This window comes from Cyclopterus lumpus, chromosome 24, assembly GCF_009769545.1.
Source record: "Cyclopterus lumpus isolate fCycLum1 chromosome 24, fCycLum1.pri, whole genome shotgun sequence".
In the NCBI taxonomy this organism is placed as follows: domain Eukaryota; kingdom Metazoa; phylum Chordata; class Actinopteri; order Perciformes; family Cyclopteridae; genus Cyclopterus; species Cyclopterus lumpus.
Genome location: NC_046989.1, coordinates 3114900 through 3139899, shown reverse-complemented (window position 1 = coordinate 3139899; position 25000 = coordinate 3114900). Strand labels below are relative to the sequence as shown.

Sequence of the window (25000 nt, the reverse complement as noted above, 5' to 3'; positions counted from 1 at the left end):
ATTATGAGGAGGAGCAAGCTGACGGAGAGGAGGAGGAGGAGGATGGTGAGGAAGAAGAAGAAGAAGAAGAAGAAGAAGAGGAAGCGGCAGATGAATTTGAGGAGGAGGAAGAAGAAGATGAAGAAGACGAAAAAGAAGAAGAGGAGGAGGAAGGAGCTGAATCTGTAGACGAAGAGGAGGGAGAGGATGAAGAGGAAGCGGCAGATACATTTGAGGAGGATGAGGAGGAAAAAGAAGAAGAAGAAGAAGAAGAAGAAGAAGAGGGAGCAGAAGCTGTAGAAGAGGAGGAGGAAGAGGAGGAAGCGGGAGATGAATTTGAGGAGGAGGAAGAGGGAGAAGTAGAAGGCTCAAGAGAAGAAGAGAGAGTTAAAACCGATGCTGACGAAGAGGAGGATGAGGTGAAGGCAGAGGAGGAGGAGGAGGAGGAGGAGGCGGCTGCTGAGGTGGAGCAAGATGAGGATGAAGACGAGGAAGACGAGAAGGAACCGGAAGCAGCTGCAGCTGAAATTGATGAAGATGATGAAGATGATGAAGATAAAGTGAAAGAGGCTGACAAAGAGGACGAGGACGATGATGAGGACGAGGAAGAAGAGAAGACAGATGCTGCTGATGAAGATGATGTTGAGGAGTCTGAAACTGCAGCTGCTGAGGATGACGATGACGATGATGAAGCTTCTCCTGAACCCGTCTCCACTTCCGAGGATGAAGAGTCGGCGCCGTCTGACGCCCCCGTTGTAGTCAAAGACGTCGCCGCGCCCGTCAAAGACGACGGCAAAGACGAAGACGAAGACGAAGACGACGAAGACGACGAAGACGACAGCAGTGACGATGCATTCACTGACTCCTCGGAAGTCAGTGGATCGGCACTTCTCTCCAGTGAGGAAGAGGAGGGCGAGAGGGACCAGGACGACGACGACGACGACGAAGACGACAAATTAGCTGAGGGCGTCTCGACATCCGACAGCGACGACGACGACGACGACGACGACGACGACGACGACGACGACGACGACGACGACGACGACGACCTGGAGCTCGATCTTCCTCCTGTTCTTGCAGCCAGTGAGGATGATGAAGATGACGAAGGTCATAAACTTGCTCAAGAGGAAGGTCTTCCCCCTTTACCTGTTGCGGAGGAGGAGGAGGATGACATTGATGATGATGATGATGATGATGATGAACACCTGGGGGAGGACGTCAAAATTGCCAAAGACGCCGATGATGAAGATGAAGATCTGGACCAATCAGACGAGGACATCTCCGTCGCCTCCTCGGAGCACTTTGCAGACGATGAAGACGATGAGGAAGACGGTGACCTCAGAGACTTTGACTTTGACCTCGACCTCGACAAAGACGTCCGCGTCGACCTCGACGGCGTCAAACCCGACGACGTCGTCAACGATGATGACGATGAGGAGGAGGAAGAGGGGCAACTCCCCGCCTTTGAGAGTACAGACAGCGGCGTCTTGGGCGATGAAGATGACGACGAAGATGACAACGAAGATGGCGATGAAGATGGCGATGAAGATGGCGACGAAGATGGCGACGAAGATGGCGATGACAACGTCGCTCTTCAAACAGACGAGGAGACGCTCTTCAGCGACGACGTCTCCTATGACACAACCGACGATGACGAGGATAAAGGTGATGAAGATATCGACACCGGCTCATTGGACGAAAAAGAAACATTTGTTGACGCTCCAAAAGACGGCGATGATGATGATGATGAAGATGATGAAGATGAAGTCACATCAGAGTCCTTAAGTAGCGAAGATAAAAAAGACGACGATGACGATGACGATGACGATGATGAAGTCTTGCTTGCAGGTACAGTCCAGAACTATTAATAACTTTTTATTATTTATTTTTATTATTTCACAGGACTTCGTTCCTGGTTTATGATTGGCTGCCAGGTGTCCATTCAAATGAACTTTATTGACCTCAAACAAAGATAATGTCAACAGATGAAGTATCAAAGCAATAATATCTATATATATATATATTATGTTTGTTTTTTTAATTGACATTTTATTAGAAATACATATAATTTCTTTTTTAAATAAACAAAAACATATTCACATTGACGGCAGTAATAATGATAGTAGTGATATTAATTCTAATTTAAAGCATAATGTATTGATTAATGAAGGAGAACATTAAATGCTTATTATGGAAACCTTGAAGGACCCTTAACTGCTTATAAAATAAAATTAAAACCTTCGATATGCATTTTCACAACCTGGGGGCCGGCTAATCCCTGGAGCCATCACCACCGTCCCACCTGGGGTCTGGTGCAATGGAGACGTTCCAGTTAATAGGACGGGCCTCAGATAGCTAACGTTAAACTTAATGTTAAAACTTTTAAATGTACTTTTATTTTCCCCTTCCAGGTACGCTCAGTGTCCCCTTTTTAATGTATTAATCTTTATGTGACACGGTGTGTTCGTAGCCACCGCTGCAGCAGCGCTCGCTGTCCAGGAGGAGGCGCTACAGACCGAGGCGGGCGAGGAAGAGGATGAGGATGAAGATGAGGATGATGATGAAGATGAGGACGCCAAACAGGCTGCGGGTGAAGGCGAGACCGAGGAGGCTGAGGCGGAAACAACAGGTGAGTCACAGCTGTCAATAATAATAAAATGCACTTTTTAAAAATTCATGTACTCACAGTTTTTATGCATGAAACCTTGTTTTAATAATAATAAGAAAAAATCTGACGTTCTTTAGACTTTCTGTCTTTTATAACGTCGCCTATTTAGCTAATTAAATGTTTAATAAAGAATAAATGTTTTTCAGGTTTTTATTACTTTATTTCATTCTGCAGCTTCAGGTCAAGAATAATACAATCCTTCAATTTGGGCAAATTAATGTATATTTAAATATATATGTATATATTATTATAATATAATAATATATAAATATATATACAAAATATATTATATATTTAAATATAAATATATATATTATATATTATATATATATTTATAAGTTAAAAAAAAAAAAAATTCTTAATTTTAATGCTGGATTGGGTGTTTTTGTCCCCACGACACTTCTGTTGTGTGTCCTCCACATGCAAACATATGTTTGTTCATCATATTCTATTAAGTTTCATATATTTATTTATGTATTATGTCTTATATTAGTGCACCGTGTTTATCGCCTGCACGCACCAAAAGTCAAACCTTATAAACCGTTTCTCATTCTGAAATATAGAAATGCATTTATTAAAAGATGTACAAATAAAAAGATAAAAACATGGGCACACTTATCTCCATTATTATATTATTATTATTACCAAATTTTTCGGTCACAAAATGTTGTGGCGTCTTTTTCATTGGTATTTATTTTTGTGCACGTGTTTGTCTTTTATCGTTCTACATCGTGATGTTGACGCTTTCGCCCTCAGCCACCAGTCGGCCTGCTGCTCCCAAAGAGGAGGAGGAGGAGGAGGAGGAGAAGGAGGAGAAGGAGGAGGAGGAGAAGGAGGAGGAGGAGGAGGAGGAGGAGAAGGAGGAGCCCACAGCTAAACTAAAGAAAACTGTCGACGAGCCCGAAGGCGAAGAAGAGGAGGAGGAGGATGACGAGGAGGAGGAGGAGGAGGAGAAGGCCGCGGTGGACGTGATCAAACCCGTGCCGGAGCCCGCAGGTTAGAGAGCCCAGACAATCGCAGCTATGACGTCACATTCACCTCCGCTGTCACTTCACCCTCGGGTGCCTTGTGCTTCCAGGGTGTCCCTGTTTGAACTCCAAAGAGCCCGCCGGCCAGACCGAGGACTCGAAAGGTTTGAGATGCTCATGTGTGGAAGACAAACAACAACAAATACACATGCAGCTGTTTATTTCACCACTTTAAATCATCTTTAAATTCACCGTTACATAATGCCTCATTTGCATATTTAAACATAACATTTCAACTATATATTATGAAGCTTTATGCAGAGGGGTTTGTTCACACGGCATTCAGAGCCTCATTTATACACATTTATTAATATAAACTATATATTATGAAGCTTTATGCAGAGGGGTTAGTTCACACGGCATTCAGAGACTCATTTATACACATTTATTAATATAAACTATATATTATGAAGCTTTATGCAGAGGGGTTAGTTCACACGGCATTCAGAGACTCATTTATACACATTTATTAATAAAAACTATATATTATGAAGCTTTATGCAGAGGGGTTAGTTCACACAGCATTCAGACTCATTTATACACATTTATTAATATAAACTATATATTATGAAGCTTTATGCAGAGGGGTTAGTTCACACAGCATTTAGAGACTCATTTATACACATTTATTAATATAAACTATATATTATGAAGCTTTATGCAGAGGGGTTTGTTCACACAGCATTCAGAGACTCATTTATACACATTTATTAATATAAACTATATATTATGAAGCTTTATGCAGAGGGGTTAGTTCACACAGCATCCAGAGACTCATTTATACACATTTATTAATAAAAACTATATATTATGAAGCTTTATGCAGAGGGGTTTGTTCACACAGCATTCAGAGACTCATTTATACACATTTATTAATATAAACTATATATTATGAAGCTTTATGCAGAGGGGTTAGTTCACACGGCATTCAGAGACTCATTTATAGACATTTATTAATAATGGTTTTATCCAATGTTCAGATCCCGTTCTAGAAATGTATTTAATAAGAAACTGCCTAATTTACATATTTAAACAGTTTCATCATTTTTTCACCCTGTTTCAGAAGCTCCGAGGAGAGTTTCAGCCCTCAGAAGGAAGAAAGGTAAATATGTGAGAATGAAGTAAATGTTTTAGGGCTTTAGAGCATCACAAATCTCTAAATTAAAGCTATAAATGTTAAATAATGAAGCAGATATAACTGAGAATGTCACGAGATTTAACTGTAATATTTCCTTTCAATGTTCGTAATTAATATTCTCATTTCTTTGAAGCTGAGAAGACCACCGAAGAGCCGAAGAGGAAAGGTAACGCCACCGTCCGGTGTGTGCGTGTCATCTTTATTATGGGATGTGATCAATAAATCGTGTTTCGTGTCGTTCAGCTCTGCCCAGGATTTCAATTCTGCCGCCGGCGACCAGGAGGATCCGGAGACTTCCTCCTCCTTTCAGAGGTACCCGCACTTAAGTGTTTATTAAATATTAAGCTACAGCCAGCAGGCAAGATATAACATGCTTATTAGAGAGAGCCTGTTTCCAGGCTTTATGCTAAGCTAAGCTACTTGCTATTTCATATTCATCGTACAGAAAGGAGAGTGGTGTAAATCTTCTCATATAACAGGCGTTCCCTAAAATGTTCAAGTATTCCCTTAAATTGACGTTGAAAGATGCAAAGAAAGCTGCAAAAAGATCACGTGAATAATTGTAAAAACATGTGAAATATATGTCGCAATTTCAATTAATGGGATGTTTTCTCTTCTTTTTTTTAAAATTCCAATAAAAAGCCAGGAAAGCGGAAAAGGCTCCGACCAAGACTCCCAAAATAAGTAAGTGGAAGAAGAATTATTATGAACCACCATTGAGTCACATTTACTGTCATTCTGTGATAAGAGCCGCAGATATAAACTTAAAAAAAAACTGTGTAAAATAGTATTTATCAGCCCAATATAGCAAAGAGACTCAGGTATGAAACACTGCAGAAAGGATGCCTCTCTCAGGACGTACACACACACACACACACACACACACACATTAATAACCACTATGACGATAACAATGTAAAAGGATACCATTTATTCATACATACATATATACATGCAGAGGGCCTCATGCAGTTATCCATGAGCACAGACAGTATCAGGCCGACGTGAGATCAGCCGACGGACAGACGCAAGCGCTCACGCACCGAATGCATAATCTCCTGGTGGAGATAATGAGTAACAGGTGTTGTGTTTTTACATTTAGTCTTTTTGTTTTTCTTTCACAGAGACAGAGACCAAAAAACAAGAAGAAGAAGAAGTCCCAGAATCTGTACAAGAAGGTGAAATACATGTCATTATTAATTCGATATATATAAGCAATATATGTGTGTGTGTGTGTGTGTGTGTGTGTGTGTGTGTGTGTGTGTGCACAGCAGCCTCCATGTAGTTCCTTTGCTTTGTTTCAGTTGGTCCTTGCAGACCTGCACCGGTCTACTGCCCGTCCCCACCTGGCTGGTACGGTAAGTACCAACGCTGTTGTAGGGGGGGGGGGGGGGGTTGGGGGGGGTAAACATGCGACGACCTGCTTCAAAATACATATTTATCTTCCAGTTCATCACGTCGTCACAGACAACCCGTACCCTCCTCCGACCATGACAGGTATTTACACTGTTGTCATATTAACCAGGACAATTTTGTTCCTCCCCATTTTCTTCTTCTGGTAAAAAAAATGTTTTAAAGAAAAACACACAATGCAATTTTTTTTGTTTCCAGCTCCCTCCGCTCCGGTTCTGACCGCTCACCCCGTCGTCCATCCCGGAGCGCCGCCGCTGTACCAGCAGCAGCCGATGATGCAGCCGCTCTACGCTCAGTACCAACCGTATCCACCCGCGATGCAGCCGGCGATGCAGCCGGTGACGCAGCCGGTGATGCAGCCGGTGATGCAGCCGGTGACGCAGCCGGCGATGCAGCCGGTGATGCAGCCGGTGACGCAGCCGGTGACGCAGCCGGCGATGCAGCCGGTGACGCAGCCGGCGATGCAGCCGGTGACGCAGCCGGTGATGCAGCCGGTGACGCAGCCGGCGATGCAGCCGGTGACGCAGCCGGTGACGCAGCCGGCGACGCAGCCGGGGATGCAGCCTCAGGCCGAGCCGGTCCAGCCAGAAGCCGCGGACCAAGAAGAGGTCCAGACTCCAGATCCTGAAGCTGCAGTCCAAGGTGAGAGGAGCCGATTCCATCAGGTCCAGACTCACCGTACTCTTCTAGTATAGTCAAAGCTTTCAGTCAGATTAGACCAGGTAATGTGTACCAGGTAATGTGTACCAGGTAATGTGTACCAGGTAAAGGTGTACCAGGTAAAGGTGTACCAGGTAATGTGTACCAGGTAATGTGTACCAGGTAAAGGTGTACCAGGTAATGTGTACCAGGTAATGTGTACCAGGTAATGTGTACCAGGTAAAGGTGTACCAGGTAATGTGAACCAGGTAAAGGTGTACCAGGTAAAGGTGTACCAGGTAAAGGTGTACCAGGTAATGTGTACCAGGTAATGTGTACCAGGTAAAGGTGTACCAGGTAATGTGTACCAGGTAATGTGTACCAGGTAATGTGTACCAGGTAAAGGTGTACCAGCTAATGTGTACCAGGTAAAGGTGTACCAGGTAATGTGTACCAGGTAAAGGTGTACCAGCTAATGTGAACCAGGTAAAGGTGTACCAGGTAATGTGAACCAGGTAAAGGTGTACCAGGTAATGTGTACCAGGTAATGTGTACCAGGTAAAGGTGTACCAGCTAATGTGTACCAGGTAAAGGTGTACCAGGTAATGTGTACCAGGTAAAGGTGTACCAGGTAATGTGTACCAGGTAATGTGAACCAGGTAAAGGTGTACCAGGTAATGTGAACCAGGTAATGTGTACCAGGTAATGTGTACCAGGTAATGTGTACCAGGTAAAGGTGTACCAGGTAATGTGTACCAGGTAATGTGAACCAGGTAAAGGTGTACCAGGTAATGTGTACCAGGTAATGTGTACCAGGTAAAGGTGTACCAGCTAATGTGTACCAGGTAAAGGTGTACCAGGTAATGTGTACCAGGTAAAGGTGTACCAGCTAATGTGTACCAGGTAAAGGTGTACCAGGTAATGTGAACCAGGTAAAGGTGTACCAGGTAATGTGTACCAGGTAATGTGAACCAGGTAAAGGTGTACCAGGTAATGTGTACCAGGTAAAGGTGTACCAGGTAATGTGTACCAGGTAATGTGTACCAGGTAATGTGTACCAGGTAAAGGTGTACCAGGTAATGTGTACCAGGTAAAGGTGTACCAGGTAATGTGTACCAGGTAATGTGTACCAGGTAAAGGTGTACCAGGTAATGTGTACCAGGTAATGTGTACCAGGTAAAGGTGTACCAGGTAATGTGTACCAGGTAAAGGTGTACCAGGTAATGTGTACCAGGTAAAGGTGTACCAGGTAATGTGTACCAGGTAAAGGTGTACCTCATTATTTCCCACTAGCATTTTGACTCATATTTGTTTCTCTCTTTTTAATTCACATTTTAATGTTGAGTTTCAATTCAAATGAACAATAAACAATAAAGTAATGTTTGTACATACTTAATCAAAATGATATTGGGGCGCTTACAGTACAAACACACATGTTTTAGAGAAAAATTCCATCTTAAATAATAAAATAAAACCTTACATTTCACGACTTTTCTCTTAAAGAACCGGAGACCGCTGAGGAAGAAGTGAAGGCTGCTGCCTCCACCAAGAAAGGTCATTTGTTGTTAAACTCACATGAGTAATTAATGGTCTCTTAATTAATGCTGTAAACAATAATCAACGTGTCATATTTTCCAGGCGAAAAGAAGAAAACCAAGGCTTCCGATTCAGAAAAAGGTAAACTGGAGGATTCTCCGTGAATGACTGTCACACAATGTGCCGTATGGATGCATTCATTATGCAACATTAACTCTGATCATCCCCTCAGAGCCAGCAGCAGCCACAGAGAACACAAAGAAAGGTAATTTATGTGTAAACACGCAGACACAATTACACACTGCAGGAAAATGTCAACAACAACAACAACAACAACAACAACAACAACAACTGTTTCCAAAATCTAGACGCGGCTTCTTCGATTGAGAAAACCAAAGCTGCTGCTGGGAAGAAGAAAGGTGATTCAACTCTGGAGGAATCTTCACTTTAATGTAGTAAAGAAATTAGAATGAATGCAATAAATAAGACGAGGGATTGTATTGTTATTTTAAAGACCAAAAAGGTCGTCATAATTAAAACGCTGCACTCTTGTAATTATTTCTCGTTGCAGAGCCGACAGAAAGAAAAGAGAAAACCAAAAGTCGTGCGGGGACGAAGAAAGGTAACGAACATTTTTCATGGGACATGAAGTTTCTACTTCACATTAAGATTTGTGTTTTTATATATTTAATTCAGCTGTATTTTTTACAGAGAAAACCAAACCAGTGGTGAAGAAAGGTGATGAACATGTTGATGGAACACAACATTTATAAACTAAATAAAACAAGCTCCTTATAAAGATACAATATTACCCCACGAGAAGACTGAGAAGTGATCATCACAACGTGAACATGATTTTAAGATTAAATTAATTAATATTTAATATCTTGAGCATTTTTAATGTTGTTTTTTTTACAGAGCCAGCTGTAAAAGAGAAAATCAAACCTGTTGCAGTGGCGAAGAAAGGTAATGCACATTAAATATTGGGTCATGAACCTTCTGAACCTCCTTGAGCCTTGAAGGTTCCCTAAAGCCATGGAAAACAACATATTTTGTATAGTATAGTAAGTGTAAAACAATCATATGCAGCATAAAACAAGTATAAAACCAATCATATGCAGCTACCACTGGAATCTAATTCTGCAAATAGTATAATAATAATAATAATAATAATAATAGTTTATCTGTGCAGAAATACTGGTTTCAAACACACTAAATGCACAGGAAATTGTATTTCAAATATATACAGTACTGATAGAGGTCAACGCCATAATGTGAAGATGGATTGTATTAATTTATATCTTTTAAGTTAGTTGCATTTGATTTCACAGAGCCAGCTGTACAAGTGAAACCTGCTGCAGCTGCTAAGAAAGGTAAACCGTTATTATTAGTCATAGAAAAATATAAATAAATCTTAAGTTATATGAAAACTAACCTGTATCCGTCATGTGAAGGAGCATCTAACATTTCATTAATAAAAACACATGATTCAGGCCACTAATCGCAACTCTTTCCTCATTATTTTAGAGCCTGCAGCTCCCCGACAGAAGAGGAAATCCTCCCCCGAGAAGACAGGTGACGACGGTGACGTGCATCGATTCATCGTTCACGTCAGCGACATGGAAACATGATTGGAAACTAATAGTTGTTTTGCTCCTCCTCTCTCAGAAACGTCGCCCGTCAGGAGCAAAGTGAAAGCTCCTGCAGCAAAGAGAGGTAGAACCGTTCACCAACATGGCATTTTGGGCAATTTCTCGCTCGCATTATCTTCTCTTATTATACGGATCCTAAACCAGAATTGAGTTGTAGTGTGAATTAAAATCTAGGTATTAATTTTGTTAGATCCAGATTCGCATCCGCAGCCAATCAAACTGGCTAGAAGACTAGAAGCTGTAAGGAGGTCGAATGTAACGTCTCAGGCAATGGAGGGCAAACCTGCCAGATCTTCGTCTGAACCGGGTAACTACGGTTACCGTTGCTTTCTTTTCTCTAACGTGGGACACAAATAATTGTTTAGGACCTCACTGGCTGATTCTGAAACCTGTATTTCTTTAAAAAAAAAATTTCAGCCAAAACTAGAACGAAATTATTGCCGGACAAGAAAAGTAAGTAACACCAGACTTTCACCCAGGAGACCATTGTTTGTGTCCCGTGTGAAACCAGAAGTCAACGTTGATTTATTTGTCATGTAACTTCTGTACTTAATGCCACTTCCGTAGTTATTTTCACCCAAAAGTCAACTTAATTGTCACGTAATGTCCGTATTTAACTTTGACTTGTTTGTCACGTAACTTCTGTACTTAAATAACGCCACATTGTCCTGTTTGTTACCTAACTTCTGTACTTAAGTAACGCCACATTGTCCTGTTTGTTACGTAACTTCAGTACTTAAGTAACGCCACATTGTCCTGTTTGTTACATAACTTCTGTACTTAAGTAACGCCACATTGTCTTGTTTGTTACATAACTTCAGTACTTAAGTAACGCCACATTGTCCTGTTTGTTACATAACTTCTGTACTTAAGTAACGCCACATTGTCTTGTTTGTTACATAACTTCTGTACTTAAGTAACGCCACATTGTCCTGTTTGTTACATAACTTCTGTACTTAAGTAACGCCACATTGTCTTGTTTGTTACATAACTTCTGTACTTAAGTAACGCCACATTGTCCTGTTTGTTACATAACTTCAGTACTTAAGTAACGCCACATTGTCCTGTTTGTTACATAACTTCAGCACTTAAGTAACGCCACATTGTCCTGTTTGTTACATAACTTCAGTACTTAAGTAACGCCTCATTGTCCTGTTTGTTACATAACTTCAGTACTTAAGTAACGCCACATTGTCCTGTTTGTTACATAACTTCTGTACTTAAGTAACGCCACATTGTCCTGTTTGTTACATAACTTCTGTACTTAAGTAACGCCACATTGTCCTGTTTGTTACATAACTTCTGTACTTAAGTAACGCCACATTGTCCTGTTTGTTACGTAACTTCTGTACTTAATGCCACTTCCGTAGTTATTTTAACCCAAAAGTCAACTTAATTGTCACGTAATGTCCGTATTTAACTTTGACTTGTTTGTCACGTAACTTCAGTACTTAAGTAAAGCCACATTGTCCTGTTTGTTACATAACTTCAGTACTTAAGTAACGCCACATTGTCCTGTTTGTTACATAACTTCAGTACTTAAGTAACGCCACATTGTCCTGTTTGTTACATAACTTCAGTACTTAATAACGCCACATTGTCCTGTTTGTTACATAACTTCAGTACTTAAGTAACGCCACATTGTCCTGTTTGTTACATAACTTCAGTACTTAAGTAACGCCACATTGTCCTGTTTGTTACATAACTTCAGTACTTAAGTAACGCCTCATTGTCCTGTTTGTTACATAACTTCAGTACTTAAGTAACGCCACATTGTCCTGTTTGTTACATAACTTCTGTACTTAAGTAACGCCACATTGTCCTGTTTGTTACATAACTTCAGTACTTAAGTAACGCCACATTGTCTTGTTTGTTACATAACTTCAGTACTTAAGTAACGCCTCATTGTCCTGTTTGTTACATAACTTCAGTACTTAAGTAACGCCACATTGTCCTGTTTGTTAACTAACTTCAGTACTTAAGTAACGCCTCATTGTCCTGTTTGTTAACTAACTTCAGTACTTAAGTAACGCCACATTGTCCTGTTTGTTAACTAACTTCAGTACTTAAGTAACGCCACATTGTCCTGTTTGTTAACTAACTTCAGTACTTAAGTAACGCCACATTGTCCTGTTTGTTACATAACTTCAGAACTTTAGTAACATCACTTAACACGACTAACGTCACCCACATCGTTCAGATTATGAGATTTAAATGGGTTGTTTTCTGCATGATGAAGTTCCAATTAGGGACATGCATTACTCTGAGAGGATAATTATATTAAAAGAATATTAAATGTGAACCACAATCACACAAGTTATTTGGCAGGATGTAATGTAATAAGGCTCGTCTCTCCTCTCGCAGGCAAAGCTGAGAAGGCTGAAAATAAATCTGTCAAAGAGGCTCGAGGTACGGATTCACAATTAGAACGTGAATGTATTGCGTGATGAAGATGTTTGATCGTTTTCTCCCCTCTCTCACATTTTAGATGAAGACAAACAACCATCACAAGCGAGTGAGTGTGACAGTTAGTTATCCAGAAGCTTCGTTGATAAAAAAACACAACATAATCAGTATTCCTATTTCTCCAAAAATAAGTTAAAGGCCTGCACACGTATGCTGGGTTCACCTTGTTAATTTAGGCATAAATTCTTGCCGTGACTCGGCCGAGATACATGAAAGATAAAAATTTGTCGAGAATGAATATAGCTAAATTAATGCGTTAGAAATGTGAAGGGCAGAAAGTTTGATCATCTCAAATAACTACAACAAAGGTAGATTTACGCAGAGGACACGCCGGTGTTATATATAAATATATTAAAAAAATTATATATAAATAAAAATATGTATTTATATATAAATACATACATATAAATGTATATATATATATATGTAAATATAAAAATATATATTTATTCAAGATAGTTGGATATTAATATATTTGGCTGGAGATATGATTCCCTGGTATTCCCACCAGTCAATAAATGACAAATAAATACTTTAAGTTTCAGTTATTTATCAGAAGCAGTCGTCAAAAGAACATTTATGATCGTCGACTAACTGCAAATGAATAAGCTGCATTCATTCATATACACGCACTTCTATTTTACCTGTAGACGCCGACTTAAAGGAGCATTTGTTTACATGTTTTACACTTTATGCTTGTTGTTCATAGAGAATGGAAAAAGAGCTCCCTGTAAAGCTTAAGGTATTCAGTTAACATCCACCATCTTTCTTCTGGTTGACTCAATACGAATTTGCTTTAATGACATTAACAACGTTAAGTGCTTAGAATTTAACGAGATGAGCTGATTGAGACGAGATTAGCCGCCTCGAGTCATCGGAAGGCCTTTGATGAATACCGCAACAATAATACTTAGCCAGGATTGATTAAATCCATGAAGCAAAACCCATTAAATTGGGCTTTTAGTGTCCCGTTCTTATTGAGTCATCCAGTGGAGAATCAACACTCCCCCACCGCCCCGAGTGACTCTTCACTTTTCTCATATTAACGTTTTTTTTCCACTTTCTTATCCCATTTTTTAGAAAATAAAATGTAGAGTTTTCATTTGCTGCTTTTTTGAGGGGGGATTTGGGTTTTATTTTTGAGATGCCACTACTTTATAGACACGATCAACCAATAATTAAATTATTGTTTTTATGTCCCATGCGGTGATTAAAATAATGTATTTTCATTCATTAAATCACTGTTAAAGTTGCATTTCTTCTCCATAAATCTGTAATATCGCTGTTGTGCTTCTAGCCGGTAAACGCACACATTTGTTTGTTCACGACAAACTTCACAAAGGAAGTCAGGACTAATATCAAGGATGTCGATTTATAGGAAGAAAAAGTATTTTATTTTTAGCTGGACTTTATCAGGAGAGTGAAAGTCATGGATTCAACAACCTTCTTCTCTCTATTTACATGCATAATGAAACCTCTCTATTTACATGCATGCCGTCCTTTTTTCCTTCTTCTTTCTCGCTCACGCAGACTCACACCGACAAAATACAACACTGTGTTTTTATCCCATTTCTTGCAGAAGAAACCCAGACGGGCGACCACGCGACGGAAAAGAAGAAACCAAGTAAGAGTTCGCCATCTTTAGAATAATAAACAGGAAAACAGGACTTTTTAAAGATACGTTTTTTTTTTCTCGTCCTCACAGGCCAGCGATACTTCCAGTGCATTTACGTCCCCGGTAAAAACGCCCAGTACCCCTTGCGACCTTTGCCCCCGGCCATGTCCCCCGCCATGATGAGCCCTGCGATCAGGTCCATGTTGGAGCAGCAGCAGAGAGCGGCGAGGGGGCAATAACCACAAACTCTCACCTCGTATCTGACATGCACCGCATCTCCCCGTCCAGCAGGAGGAGATGTTTTTTTAAAAATCTGTGGAGTCCTTAAATTCTAAAGGAAAACCCACAGACAGAACTATTTTGTCTTTTTATTCATTTATTTATTCGTTTATTTCCTGTGTGGTCGAGCTCCTGGTGGGGTTCCTGTTGATAATTCCCAATGTTCCCCTCAGTTGATGCTTAGGTTAAATATAAAATCCAAACCAGGAAGCATTTATGTACATAGTGCTTGATTTTGCAATTTAGATCACAAATAATCGTGCATACCTTTTACTTCTGCAGCCGAGTTTAATATAAACTTTCTACGGCATCCTAATTTAGTTTTTATACTAAAAGGCATTTCAATTGTGCACAGCGAGTAACACCTAATACTAGTAATACAAACAAACCCGATAATAAAGAACAGTAATTTGCATCAAATGTTAAAACAAAAAATAAATCAGAAAACTATATGAGCGAAACAAAGAATTATTTAGTATTTTTTATTTAAATAGGATTAAATATTACTTGAAAGGGGCTTTGCTGTATATTTATTAGAATAACGGCTCTTTTATTTCCCGTGTACCGTAACCAGGTGTGCAACAGATTAGCATGCAGGTGATTAAAGGGTCAGATCCCAGGAGCTCCCACATGTTGATCCAAGCAGCCTCCCGTTGAGTCCCGTTGCTAATTCAACTATAATGTCTTTGAGGTTTACATGCTCAGTATATGGTCCCCTCATCTAAATCGACTAATAAGTTATTATTTATATCGCGGATATCTTTTTGTATGATTGACCTTTCATTTCTTTTCTCACCCCCATGCCAAACATCGTCGTTCGTTTGTTTAAAATATGCAGTTTGCAGAATCGATGGCGTCGTATTTCTGCAAATTTGATCGGATAGGATCTCGGAACTGTTTAGAGTTGAGGTGTCTTAGTGAGATTGGAGCGCTGCAACGTGTTCTCGTGGTCAAACAGGAAGTTGGCATCGCTCTGGTTCCCTCCACAAAACGCCAATGAGAGTTTTTTTCTATTGGACTTTGGGATCATTGCAGAAAAACAAACGTTTATTATACTTAAATGATTTTGTTCAACAAGATAATCTTCACAAACGCTTCGGACTCTTTTTTTTTTTTTTTACAACGGGGTGAAATGGGACATTCACTGATGTATTTCATACCGTAGAACAAAAACGTTTAAATCTCTTCAGCTTCCAAAACTCAACGATGTGACCAACTAAAGAGACGCTGTGACGTCTGCCACAGTGGATACATGTCGTATTAATCATCGGCTTACTTACAACGCCGGATGCATTGTCATATTTTCAGTTACCTCACCCGCTATTATCGTCAATTCTGCTTTTTTTTTTGTCTTACTGAACTTGACTACAAAGAACCAAGAGGTTTAATCCCGGTTTAACTTCAGTTTATTCACACTTACAGTTCCGAAGCTGTATTATTAATTCCTCCCATGTTTCGCACTGGTTGAACACCTTGTGGACGGGACTCGGGAGCAGCTGTTTAACTGGAGACTGATGTGTGAGGGGTGGCATTGATGTGGGGCTTGAACCCACCGTTTACTAATCATCATTGCATTGCAGGTCCATGATGCAACTTTTTCAGGGTTTATCCCCCCGGAAAAGTCTTAAAAGTGTGTTCAAATTGAACCAAAAGCTCATTTCACAGGCGACGTAAAGTCAAAGGAAACAGTTCAACGTGTGCACCGCAAACATCTGAAAAATGCTTCCATTTGCACGAATCCTGCAGCTGCGTGACTCAACTGCAGAGACATTAAACTGAGGAAAAGGTTGTGCTAACGTTGCTAGCAGGCCGACGGCTCCCTGTGGAGTCCCCACATATCCCCATCGGGAAAAACACGCTTCGCGTTCACTCTGAACGCACCTTTAAAACTGGTACGATCGCCGCTTCGCTGTTAGCGAACTGATTTCGTGAGACGTTTTTCAACCCGAGGCTTTGATCTAAACTCGGGGTTAATGAGTCCACGTGTGAAGTGCTTTCTGCAGGGTTTAAGGTCAACAGGCCTGCGAAAGGTCCGCGTGAAGAGCCCTCTGGGTTTCATGGCCACGTGAGATCTGACAACCATTTACAGAAGATACAGGGTGCGCGTTCGTGCTTTTGGTTTTTAGAGGAATTATTTGATAAATGAGTCCTATTCCAGCAGTGGGCAGCTGCTCTGCTTCCTGGAGTGCCCCTGAAACAACATCTGCAGCTGCTTGATATTAGTAATATTAGAAAGTAATTACACCAAACAGCTGCAGCTGTGTGCTGTAATTGTGTTTTTAGAATATAATATAATCCAATTGTAATCTCACCAAACTGTATGCAACCAATTTCATAGCATTCATAAAGTGAAGACATCGGTGATTACACGTTCTTAATATAGATTTCTACAATAGGTTTCATGTCGGCACAATGCCACGTGGATGGTTAAGAGTAGAAGAAAGATCATGATTTTGAGTAATAAAGTAAATAACTTCATAAGTGAAGTTTCAAGTTAAAACACACAATCATATTTGTTTTCACATGGGACACGGACAGCGGTCTCCTGGGTGAAAGTCCAGCTTTTGCTCAACTATATGAAAAGAAAAGTCAAAACTTTGATCAGATCTGACTGAGCTGCCGTCCACGTAACCCGACCGAGACCACGTCGACATTTTAAAGGATCCCTGTGAGCTTCTTGGCCACTAGTGGCGCTGTAGAGCAATGTGTCCAGGAGCACGAGGAACGTCACCTTTAAACCTTTTGAGACATTCGGTAAGGTAGGAAAGAGACTCAGGTGCTCGTTATAAGTCACATCACCCGATGCTTATTATAACCCTTCGTTTCACATAATTCCCATTATGAACAGCTGGCGGTGGTAACATGTAGAAATGCAGCAATAAAAGTGAAGAATACTGAGTAGCTTTAACTTAAAAATAAAATGGTTCTATATTCAATGCATTGCAACAGCATAAAGACGAGACTTCTTTTGTTATCGCTCCTTTGAGCACGAGGGTCAAACATAACACAACAATAAAATATGATTTGATGAATTAATTTAAAGACATTAGGTTTTGCAGAAGAAGAAACCCAGTTGGCAGAATAAAAATACTGGCGTTGTACGTTTCTATTGAACCTCTACGTTTCTGCAACAAAAGTACATTTTATATCAATATCTCTACATCCAGTGAAACCGCATTTGCATACATATTTAGGTATCAAAACCACTTTGTTTAGTAAAACCTCCTGTTTGTGTTAAAATAAGTTACTTTACTGAAGAGTTTTGAAGTTTACTTTAAAATAAATGACACACGGGACACAAACGCAACTCCGTCCACCCTGACCTCCGTGACACGAATTTACGGAGACTTACAAACGTTCCCTTTAACAGTTATTTCAGTTTTTTCGGAGACCCACGAGATGAAGTTAATGTCGGACCGACGTGCTTTATGGAGACTCGCATAAACTCCTTGTGTTTGCGTCATTGACATCCACAGCATGCGGCTTTGTTTACGCCACAGGGGACTCCTGAGGGGGATTCAGGGGCTTTTAAAACCAGGTTTCTGAAGCCTGGAGGAATAGGAAGAACCTGCTACTGAGTATAAGTGTTTTTAAACTACTTTGAAAATGATTTTCAGAGGTGTAAATTAATGTTTTTGTGAATTAAATAAATAGTTTCAAGGGTTTAACGGGGTGATCTTTAAGATTTCCGTCCTGGTTGATTTAGAATTTCTACCTGAGTGAAAACTAAAATAATTCTGGAGTCTTTGGCCGCGTCCGAAATGACACAGTAACTTACTATTTTTTTTCAAATTCTTGTGCAGTTTCATTTTTTTCGTGTGGTTAAAATGCAGAAAACCTGTGATACATATTGTTTTTTCTGGGAACGTCACCGTTGGTCACAGCAATGGCCACTGACTTAACTGAAAATCTTTGAGATTGTCAATTTATTGTGTTGCAATAAGTGAGAAGAGAGCATCTTATCCTCCGAGTAAATATGCTCTTAGGTTGTTTGGTTCTTTTTTTCTCTTTGAGCGCGATCTCTTATTTTGTTTATGTTTTTTATGTAATTTGAGTGACGCCGTAATTTACAGGAAGTACAGCGACACGTGTTTTTAAATGTGTAATTCACAGTCGGTCAGGTGCTGCATGGAGAATGCAGATAATAGTTTATTTTGTTTGTTGCTCTCTGGAGACGAATCACCTCATGAGTTTTTCTTTTTTTTTTTGTGTGTTACATATCGGACATATAATTGTGGGGCGATAATTTTAACTGTTGTTTATAATGAGACGGTGTAAACCACCTGTGTATGGTGAAGCAGAGGTGTACTAGGATGTCACGTGAGGAGGTTTTAAAACTATTTAAATCTGCACTTAAGGGACTCCACTGAGGACGTCCGCTGTGATAATACGTAGGATTAAAGTCAGAGTCAGAATTTCAATAAATGTTTGCAGAAACTTGTGAGTCCGTTACTTATTTTGTTATACACAAGAAAAGTGCCTGGAAAAACATCTTTTTATGGACATTTATCAACAGTTACGTTTGAATCTAATTTCCTTACAATATATATGAATAAATAACTGAAGCCAAATGTTTGTTTGTTCACCCATTTAACCATTCTAATTGTGTTTATTTATCACTTCATAAAAACATGGGCAGGTGCTAATCAGGATCATATGAATGTGTCACACTTGTATATTAAACCCATGTTTGAGTTCATTTTTGTATTATATATTTTGCTCTCCTCTAGGCTCAAGGGAAAGAACCAAGCCACCACAGAATAAAGTCCTCTTGAGTCATCTTTCAGAATTAACTCAAAGTTCAAGCGTCTTAAACAAAAGCTCTTCAAAAACAAATTATGATGACGAAACCAAACAATTACACAAAAGTTAAATCAACTCAAATCCAGGAAACGTAGGTATTTTAGGTAATCTTTTGGTTGTGTATCGTAACACAGGTGAGAAAACAGAAACATCTCTTCTGCAAATAACTGAAGTGGTCGAGACACAAAAATTAAGAGAAATGTGAGAAAATGTACGTGTGTCCATATTTATTTTGCTCGTTTTACATGATGCATTTCAGAAAATTGTCTTTGAGGACATTTATACATTTAACACCGGCTAACTGAACAGTTTTGCTGCTATAATATACTGGCTTTCCATAATAACTTCCCATAATAACTTTGTCCCCCCCCCCTACAGCTCCTACTGCAACTATACAATCAAAGAACAGTGATGTGGAAATTAAATATCCCCAACTCAAAGGTATGCATTCATTTCAAGTAAATTATATTCATATATATATATATATATATATATATATAAAGTAATTCAGTGTCAAATCCTCAAAGCACATACACTTAATGATAAGAAGCAATACATCGGGTTTTTAATGGAAGAGGTGGCTTTGGCTGAGATAAATCACACATTAGTTAAAGTCAGTGAGAGAATTCATCTTATTAGTTCAAGAAAATACGGAATTATAAAGACATTGACAAAGCTTGTGAGTTTAATTCCATAATAGTGCATTATTGTATATATAAATATATATTTATATACATATATATGTATATAAATACATTTATAAATATATATTTATAAATATATATATATATATAAATAAATATATTTATATATATAGTCACCTCACTTTGGAACAAAATTTCATGTGAACATTTAAAGACTAACTGATCTATGGGTGCATGTACTGTCTGTCATTGATACCAGTTTCACATATCTATACATTTCCAAAACAACAGGTCTGAATTGGTGTCGTTCAGAGCCGACTTACTGGCACTGCACAACGTTTCCCTTTAAAAATAAAAAGCAGCCATTTAGTGTCAAATATGAGCCAAATGGATGCAAACCATCACAGGTGAGTGAGACTCCCAACATGTTTGCAGCTTCTCTGTTTCACGGCGTGTCCTCCGAACTGGGATCACATCGCTCCAGTATGATCACACCGGTCTGTTACAGTATGAAACACAGAGAGCTCAGCATTGTGTGAACTCGTCACCGTGTTTTGATTCATAAGGAATGTGGATTTTAATTTGTTTCTGGCTCCAAACCCCGTTTCACGAAAGCTAATTTGCAAAAGGTCGTCATATTTCACAAATGTTTGCCGCTTGCAAACTGCAGTTCGGGGCTCTTGCGTGCTCGTGAAGTTTGGTATTAGCTTATGACCCCAAAGAAAACCCCCAAATAAACAGACGAGGCGACGACGTCATGCCGCTAACCTCAGATTCATGCTCCCTTTACGTCGTTGTGAGGTCAACAACACTTTCATGTAAGCTGGTGTGACGCGTTTACAAAAAGACTGAATGTTAGCACGTTAGCTCGCTATTAGCTCACATCTTAATTTGTTTGTTTTTTTCCAGTCGAAAAAAAATAACCGTCCGCAGAAATTATTCATTTGGGTTTTTTTCAAAGTTTAGAAAAGTCACCGAGGAGCCTCGAGGCCGGACGGCGTCCCGGTCTTTGGCGTTTGAAAAATAAATAAGTGAAAGCCATCGAAATGTCACGACTTGATTGGTCCAACGGGGACGAACGGATTCTGCAACACTCGAAAAGACACGACGAAAAGATTTGAAATTAAACAAGTTAAGTCGTTAAGTCATTCCACACATACCGATCTGTAATAAACAAGGTGGATAGCAATTTTAATAAAATACTAACAAGAATAAAGCACAAAGCTTCAGCCGATAAAGTATATTTGTAATAAAATGTAAATCTTCACCTGTGTTTCAGCGCCTCCTACAGGTGGTACCTGGTACTGACCTCTCGTACTTTGACCGTAGAATAACCAGTGATCCTCCTGTTTTAATATATATTCAAGCAGATGTTTATTAAATGTAAACGTTGTATCCTAACAACTGGAAGCATCTACAGTGTGTGTGTGTGTGTGTGTGTCCCTGTTTTCCTTCATATTCCCTCAGCTGACTCGGCGTCTTCTTCTGTTCGCGTGTCGTGACTGTGAAACATGTTTAATGTTTACTTTAAATCCTTCTGGATGAACATTTTCTGGTTCCACGTCCGACCCTCAGTTCATTCCCCCCCCTCCCCCCACTGAAAACTATCTTTACCGGACTTTAAATATGGTGACATTTGCATTTTTTCAAGACGATTCTGCAAAAAAAAAAAAAAATGCTGTTCGAGCGATTATGTGTTTGAAACAGCGAAGGGTCAATTCATAATTCAGATTGAAGAATTCAACATAAAATCCCGGACTGACATGTTAAAATAAGACTATCGCACGTCACACGTGGCAGATTGCGCTCTCCATCCGGTCTGAGCCGTCTGGCTCACGCGCCTCGCAGCTGTTGTGAGCGGCGCGCTGACATGTCGCCGGTGTTGATGGGTTCAACGTCCCGGCTGTCTGCTCTCGTTGCAGCCGGCCTCCTCACACTTGCTGCCCGCCGGCCTATCTGTGGTCGGCCCGGTCGGCCTGTCTGCTCGCTTTTCCTCGGCTGCTCGTCACCGTCGTTCATTTCTTTTGCAGACACGAGGGGGGGGGGGGGACCTTCAGTACTGTCTGCGTCCTTTTAAACATCTACACTGCAGCAGCAAGCTTGCCAAAGTGAAGTATTTAAACAAAATACTGTGTTTTAAAATGCTAAATAAAACTTTTTTTTTTAGATGAAACTTGACCTATTTACTGCACTTGAAGCACACGTATACTGCCAACGTGAACACGGCCTGAGGTACTTTACACTAGTGTCTTGTACAGGTTGTATTGGTCTGCAGGTGTGGTGCGTTCACGTGCTGTCAGGATGCTTGGACGTTTGAGACTTAAAAGGTGCTCCGTGAGTTTAAGAGCCCTGTCTCCTAAAATATGCATTTCCATGAAACTAAACTGCATTCTCAATTACGTTTCGTTGTTTACGGTCCGACATAATCCATTAATAGAGAAAACATTTGTCACTAACATATTTTCTGAAGACAAAAAATGACTGCAGTTATTCTGTGAATGGATAGTTAAAAAAGTAAATAAGTAGACCTGGAGGTGAGATTATAACTTAATACTAATACTGATTAAAATACATTTTTTTAGCTGCATTATAAAAACACCAATAGCGCACGGAAATAATGCGAAAATACCAGTGTGATTTTTTAGCAAAAACATGCAAAATAAATAAATAAAATAAAATACCAGTGCGTCTTTAAATCTTAATAATACCGACATGTTGAAAAACCAGTTACCGTGGTTACGTTTGGCCGTTTCAGAAGTAACACTATTATTGCCAGAAATATAAGAAAACGTGTCGCAGAGTCAGAGGAGACGGGGATGTCTTTATACGAATAAAAATGTCAGCTTGTTAAATTTTTTTTTACTTGCTCTATGACATCCTCAAAAATACGTTTTGTCGTCGTTTTTTTTAAAAACTAAAAAAGTAACTTTTTTTTCTAACGGAAGAAGAAAATTTGTGACAAATAAGGAAGAAAAAACACTATTTATAGAGCCAACTCTTACCGTAAAGGGGGATTTGCTTCTCCAAGAGGTAACCGGATAGTTCGCGCTGTATTTTCACAGGAAAGACGCACACGGGCCTCAGTAACACTCCCAGTATCACTCCCAGTAACACTCCCAGTATCACTCCCAGTATCACTCCCAGTAACACTCCCAGTATCACTCCCAGTAAAAACCAGTGCCCGCCTCTCTCCGCCAGTTGTGTGTCCAGGAGGTCGAACAAGCTCATTATTGTCACCACTTCCTGAGCTGGTTTCTTCTTTTCTTTAAATTACTGTACAAAGAAGAGACCTGCAGCCGGACAATGAGGCCCCCAAGAACTCTTTGAAGGACGGTGTCCAGCTTTGCAGACGTTATATATACATATTTATTTATATATATGAATAAATATATATATATATATACACACATATATATATATAAATGAATAAATATATCAATAAATATATATACACATATATAAATGAATACATATATATAAATACATATTTATATATATACCTATATAAATAAATATATATACACCCGTTGAAAACATATGTGGCGCCTTCACAACTTGTTCTTTCTTTGTGTTTCCTGCTCCACACTGACGGGGGTTGGATTGTTCAAATTGTATTTTTTTTGGGGGGGGGGGGGGGGGGGAGAGGGAGGAATTGGCACTTGACAAATAAATAAATAAATGTAGAGAACGCCATCGGCAGCTCCTCGGAGGCCCATCTGTGTGAGGGGAAGCGGCTTCCCATCAGCTCCTTTCAGTTTTATTTCCCTACGAGTTCAAGAATCCAACCGCAGCTGCATTCTCTGGAGGAAGGTGTGTTTTCAGGGCAGCGTTTGGGTGCACAGGTAAGTCAGAGTGTGTGTGTGTGTGTGTGTGTAAATGCTGATTATGCAGATCGCGTGTGTGTGTGCGTGAGGTTTATTTAGTCCAGCGAGAGCAGCGGCTGCATGTTGTCTTCTCCGCTCTTGGCTTTGTCCGGTCTCTTCAGGACTCCCGGTTCCACCACCGACTGAGACCTGCAAGTAAAACACGGCACCAGGTGAGCGCAGAAACGACCCGTTTTCAAACGTGCGTGCAGGCGGAGCGCATCGCTGATGATGTCAGAGCCTGCACGGGCTAAACAAAGGTCTCTGGAGATTGACTCGTTTTTTTGCAGCCGGCCTCTAGTGGCCATTTGATGAACTGCAGTTCGTGTTTCAGTAGCAGAGGTTTCCGCTCTACGGTACACGGGTATTTTAAACTGATGGTGAAATAGCTTAAGTGGAGAAATACTCAGTTATATTCAAAATGTTACTTCGAAAAGTATTAGCGTCAACATATACTTCAAGTACGAGTACACATACTTTTTTAAACTTTTGAGTGTAACATAATTATTGATGCATTTACGTGTACATTACTTTGCTAATGCAGCTGGTACAGGTGGAGCTAATTTTAACTACTTTTTAAGTCTATTTTCATTTCATCTGTTCATTATATTTAGTATAAATAACATAAATACTTAAGTCACCAAAAGTGTCAGATAATTGCAGTGCAGTAAAAAGGACATAATTAGTAGTTTAGTGTTTCTTCTTGTCATTTTACCACTTTAATCTCAATATTCAAGTCTTAATGGTTAATTTAAGACTTTTATTCTCTTTTTTTTTAACCCACAAAGGCCCTAATAAGCAGTCGTTGGTTCAGATCCCTGCAGCAGCCGGGAATATTTTGAGAATCTGTAAGAACAATAACTGCCCCAGACGAGGAGGCGTTAAAGGGGACCGGGGCGGACCTCTTCATGGTTTTCGGGGACAGGTTTTTCTCCAGGTCCCTCTCCAGGTCTTGCACCGACAGGGTGTAGGACTCCGGACAGTAGTCGGTCTCCTCGTCGTAGGCGTGGTCCAGCAGCGCCCGCGCCCATGTGCCCATGTCGTACGGCGGCATCATCCCGCCGAGCTCCGACGGCAAGATCTCGGGGTGGATGAGCAGGTGGAGGCTGTTCAGGTTGTTGCCGTGCATGAAGATCTGCAAAAAGGAATATTAAAATCTTTATGAAGTGGCAAAAGGTTTACTTTAATATCATTGTTTCATAATCGACCTTTATAGCAAAATCAATAGTTCTATTACCAATTTTCAGGTAAGGCACAAGTAGCTCAGTTTGTGTTTT

General features: G+C 40.0%; 2 protein-coding genes across 2 annotated transcripts in view; one reads left to right on the top strand and one right to left on the bottom strand.

The window, feature by feature from the left end:
* Positions 1–14373, top strand: part of LOC117727717 (probable serine/threonine-protein kinase kinX) — a 24434-nt gene extending 10061 nt beyond the window's left edge. Inside the window, exons 7-15 of the mRNA XM_034528145.1 lie at positions 1–443; positions 3433–3553; positions 3726–3779; positions 4947–4995; positions 5057–5125; positions 6131–6171; positions 6425–6868; positions 14099–14143; positions 14225–14373. The exon at positions 1–443 is cut by the window's left edge and continues 150 nt beyond it. Coding sequence (XP_034384036.1) covers positions 1–443; positions 3433–3553; positions 3726–3779; positions 4947–4995; positions 5057–5125; positions 6131–6171; positions 6425–6868; positions 14099–14143; positions 14225–14373 — 1415 coding nt within the window. The remainder of the gene's footprint in view (positions 444–3432; positions 3554–3725; positions 3780–4946; positions 4996–5056; positions 5126–6130; positions 6172–6424; positions 6869–14098; positions 14144–14224) is intronic.
* Positions 14374–23779: 9406 nt separating this feature from the next.
* The window catches only part of clvs2 (clavesin 2), a 20928-nt gene continuing 19707 nt past the window's right edge, over positions 23780–25000 (bottom strand). The window contains exons 4-5 of the mRNA XM_034528306.1: positions 24626–24858; positions 23780–23873 (exon numbers count right to left, since the gene is read on the bottom strand). Of these exons, the coding sequence (XP_034384197.1) occupies positions 23780–23873; positions 24626–24858 (327 nt within the window). The remainder of the gene's footprint in view (positions 23874–24625; positions 24859–25000) is intronic.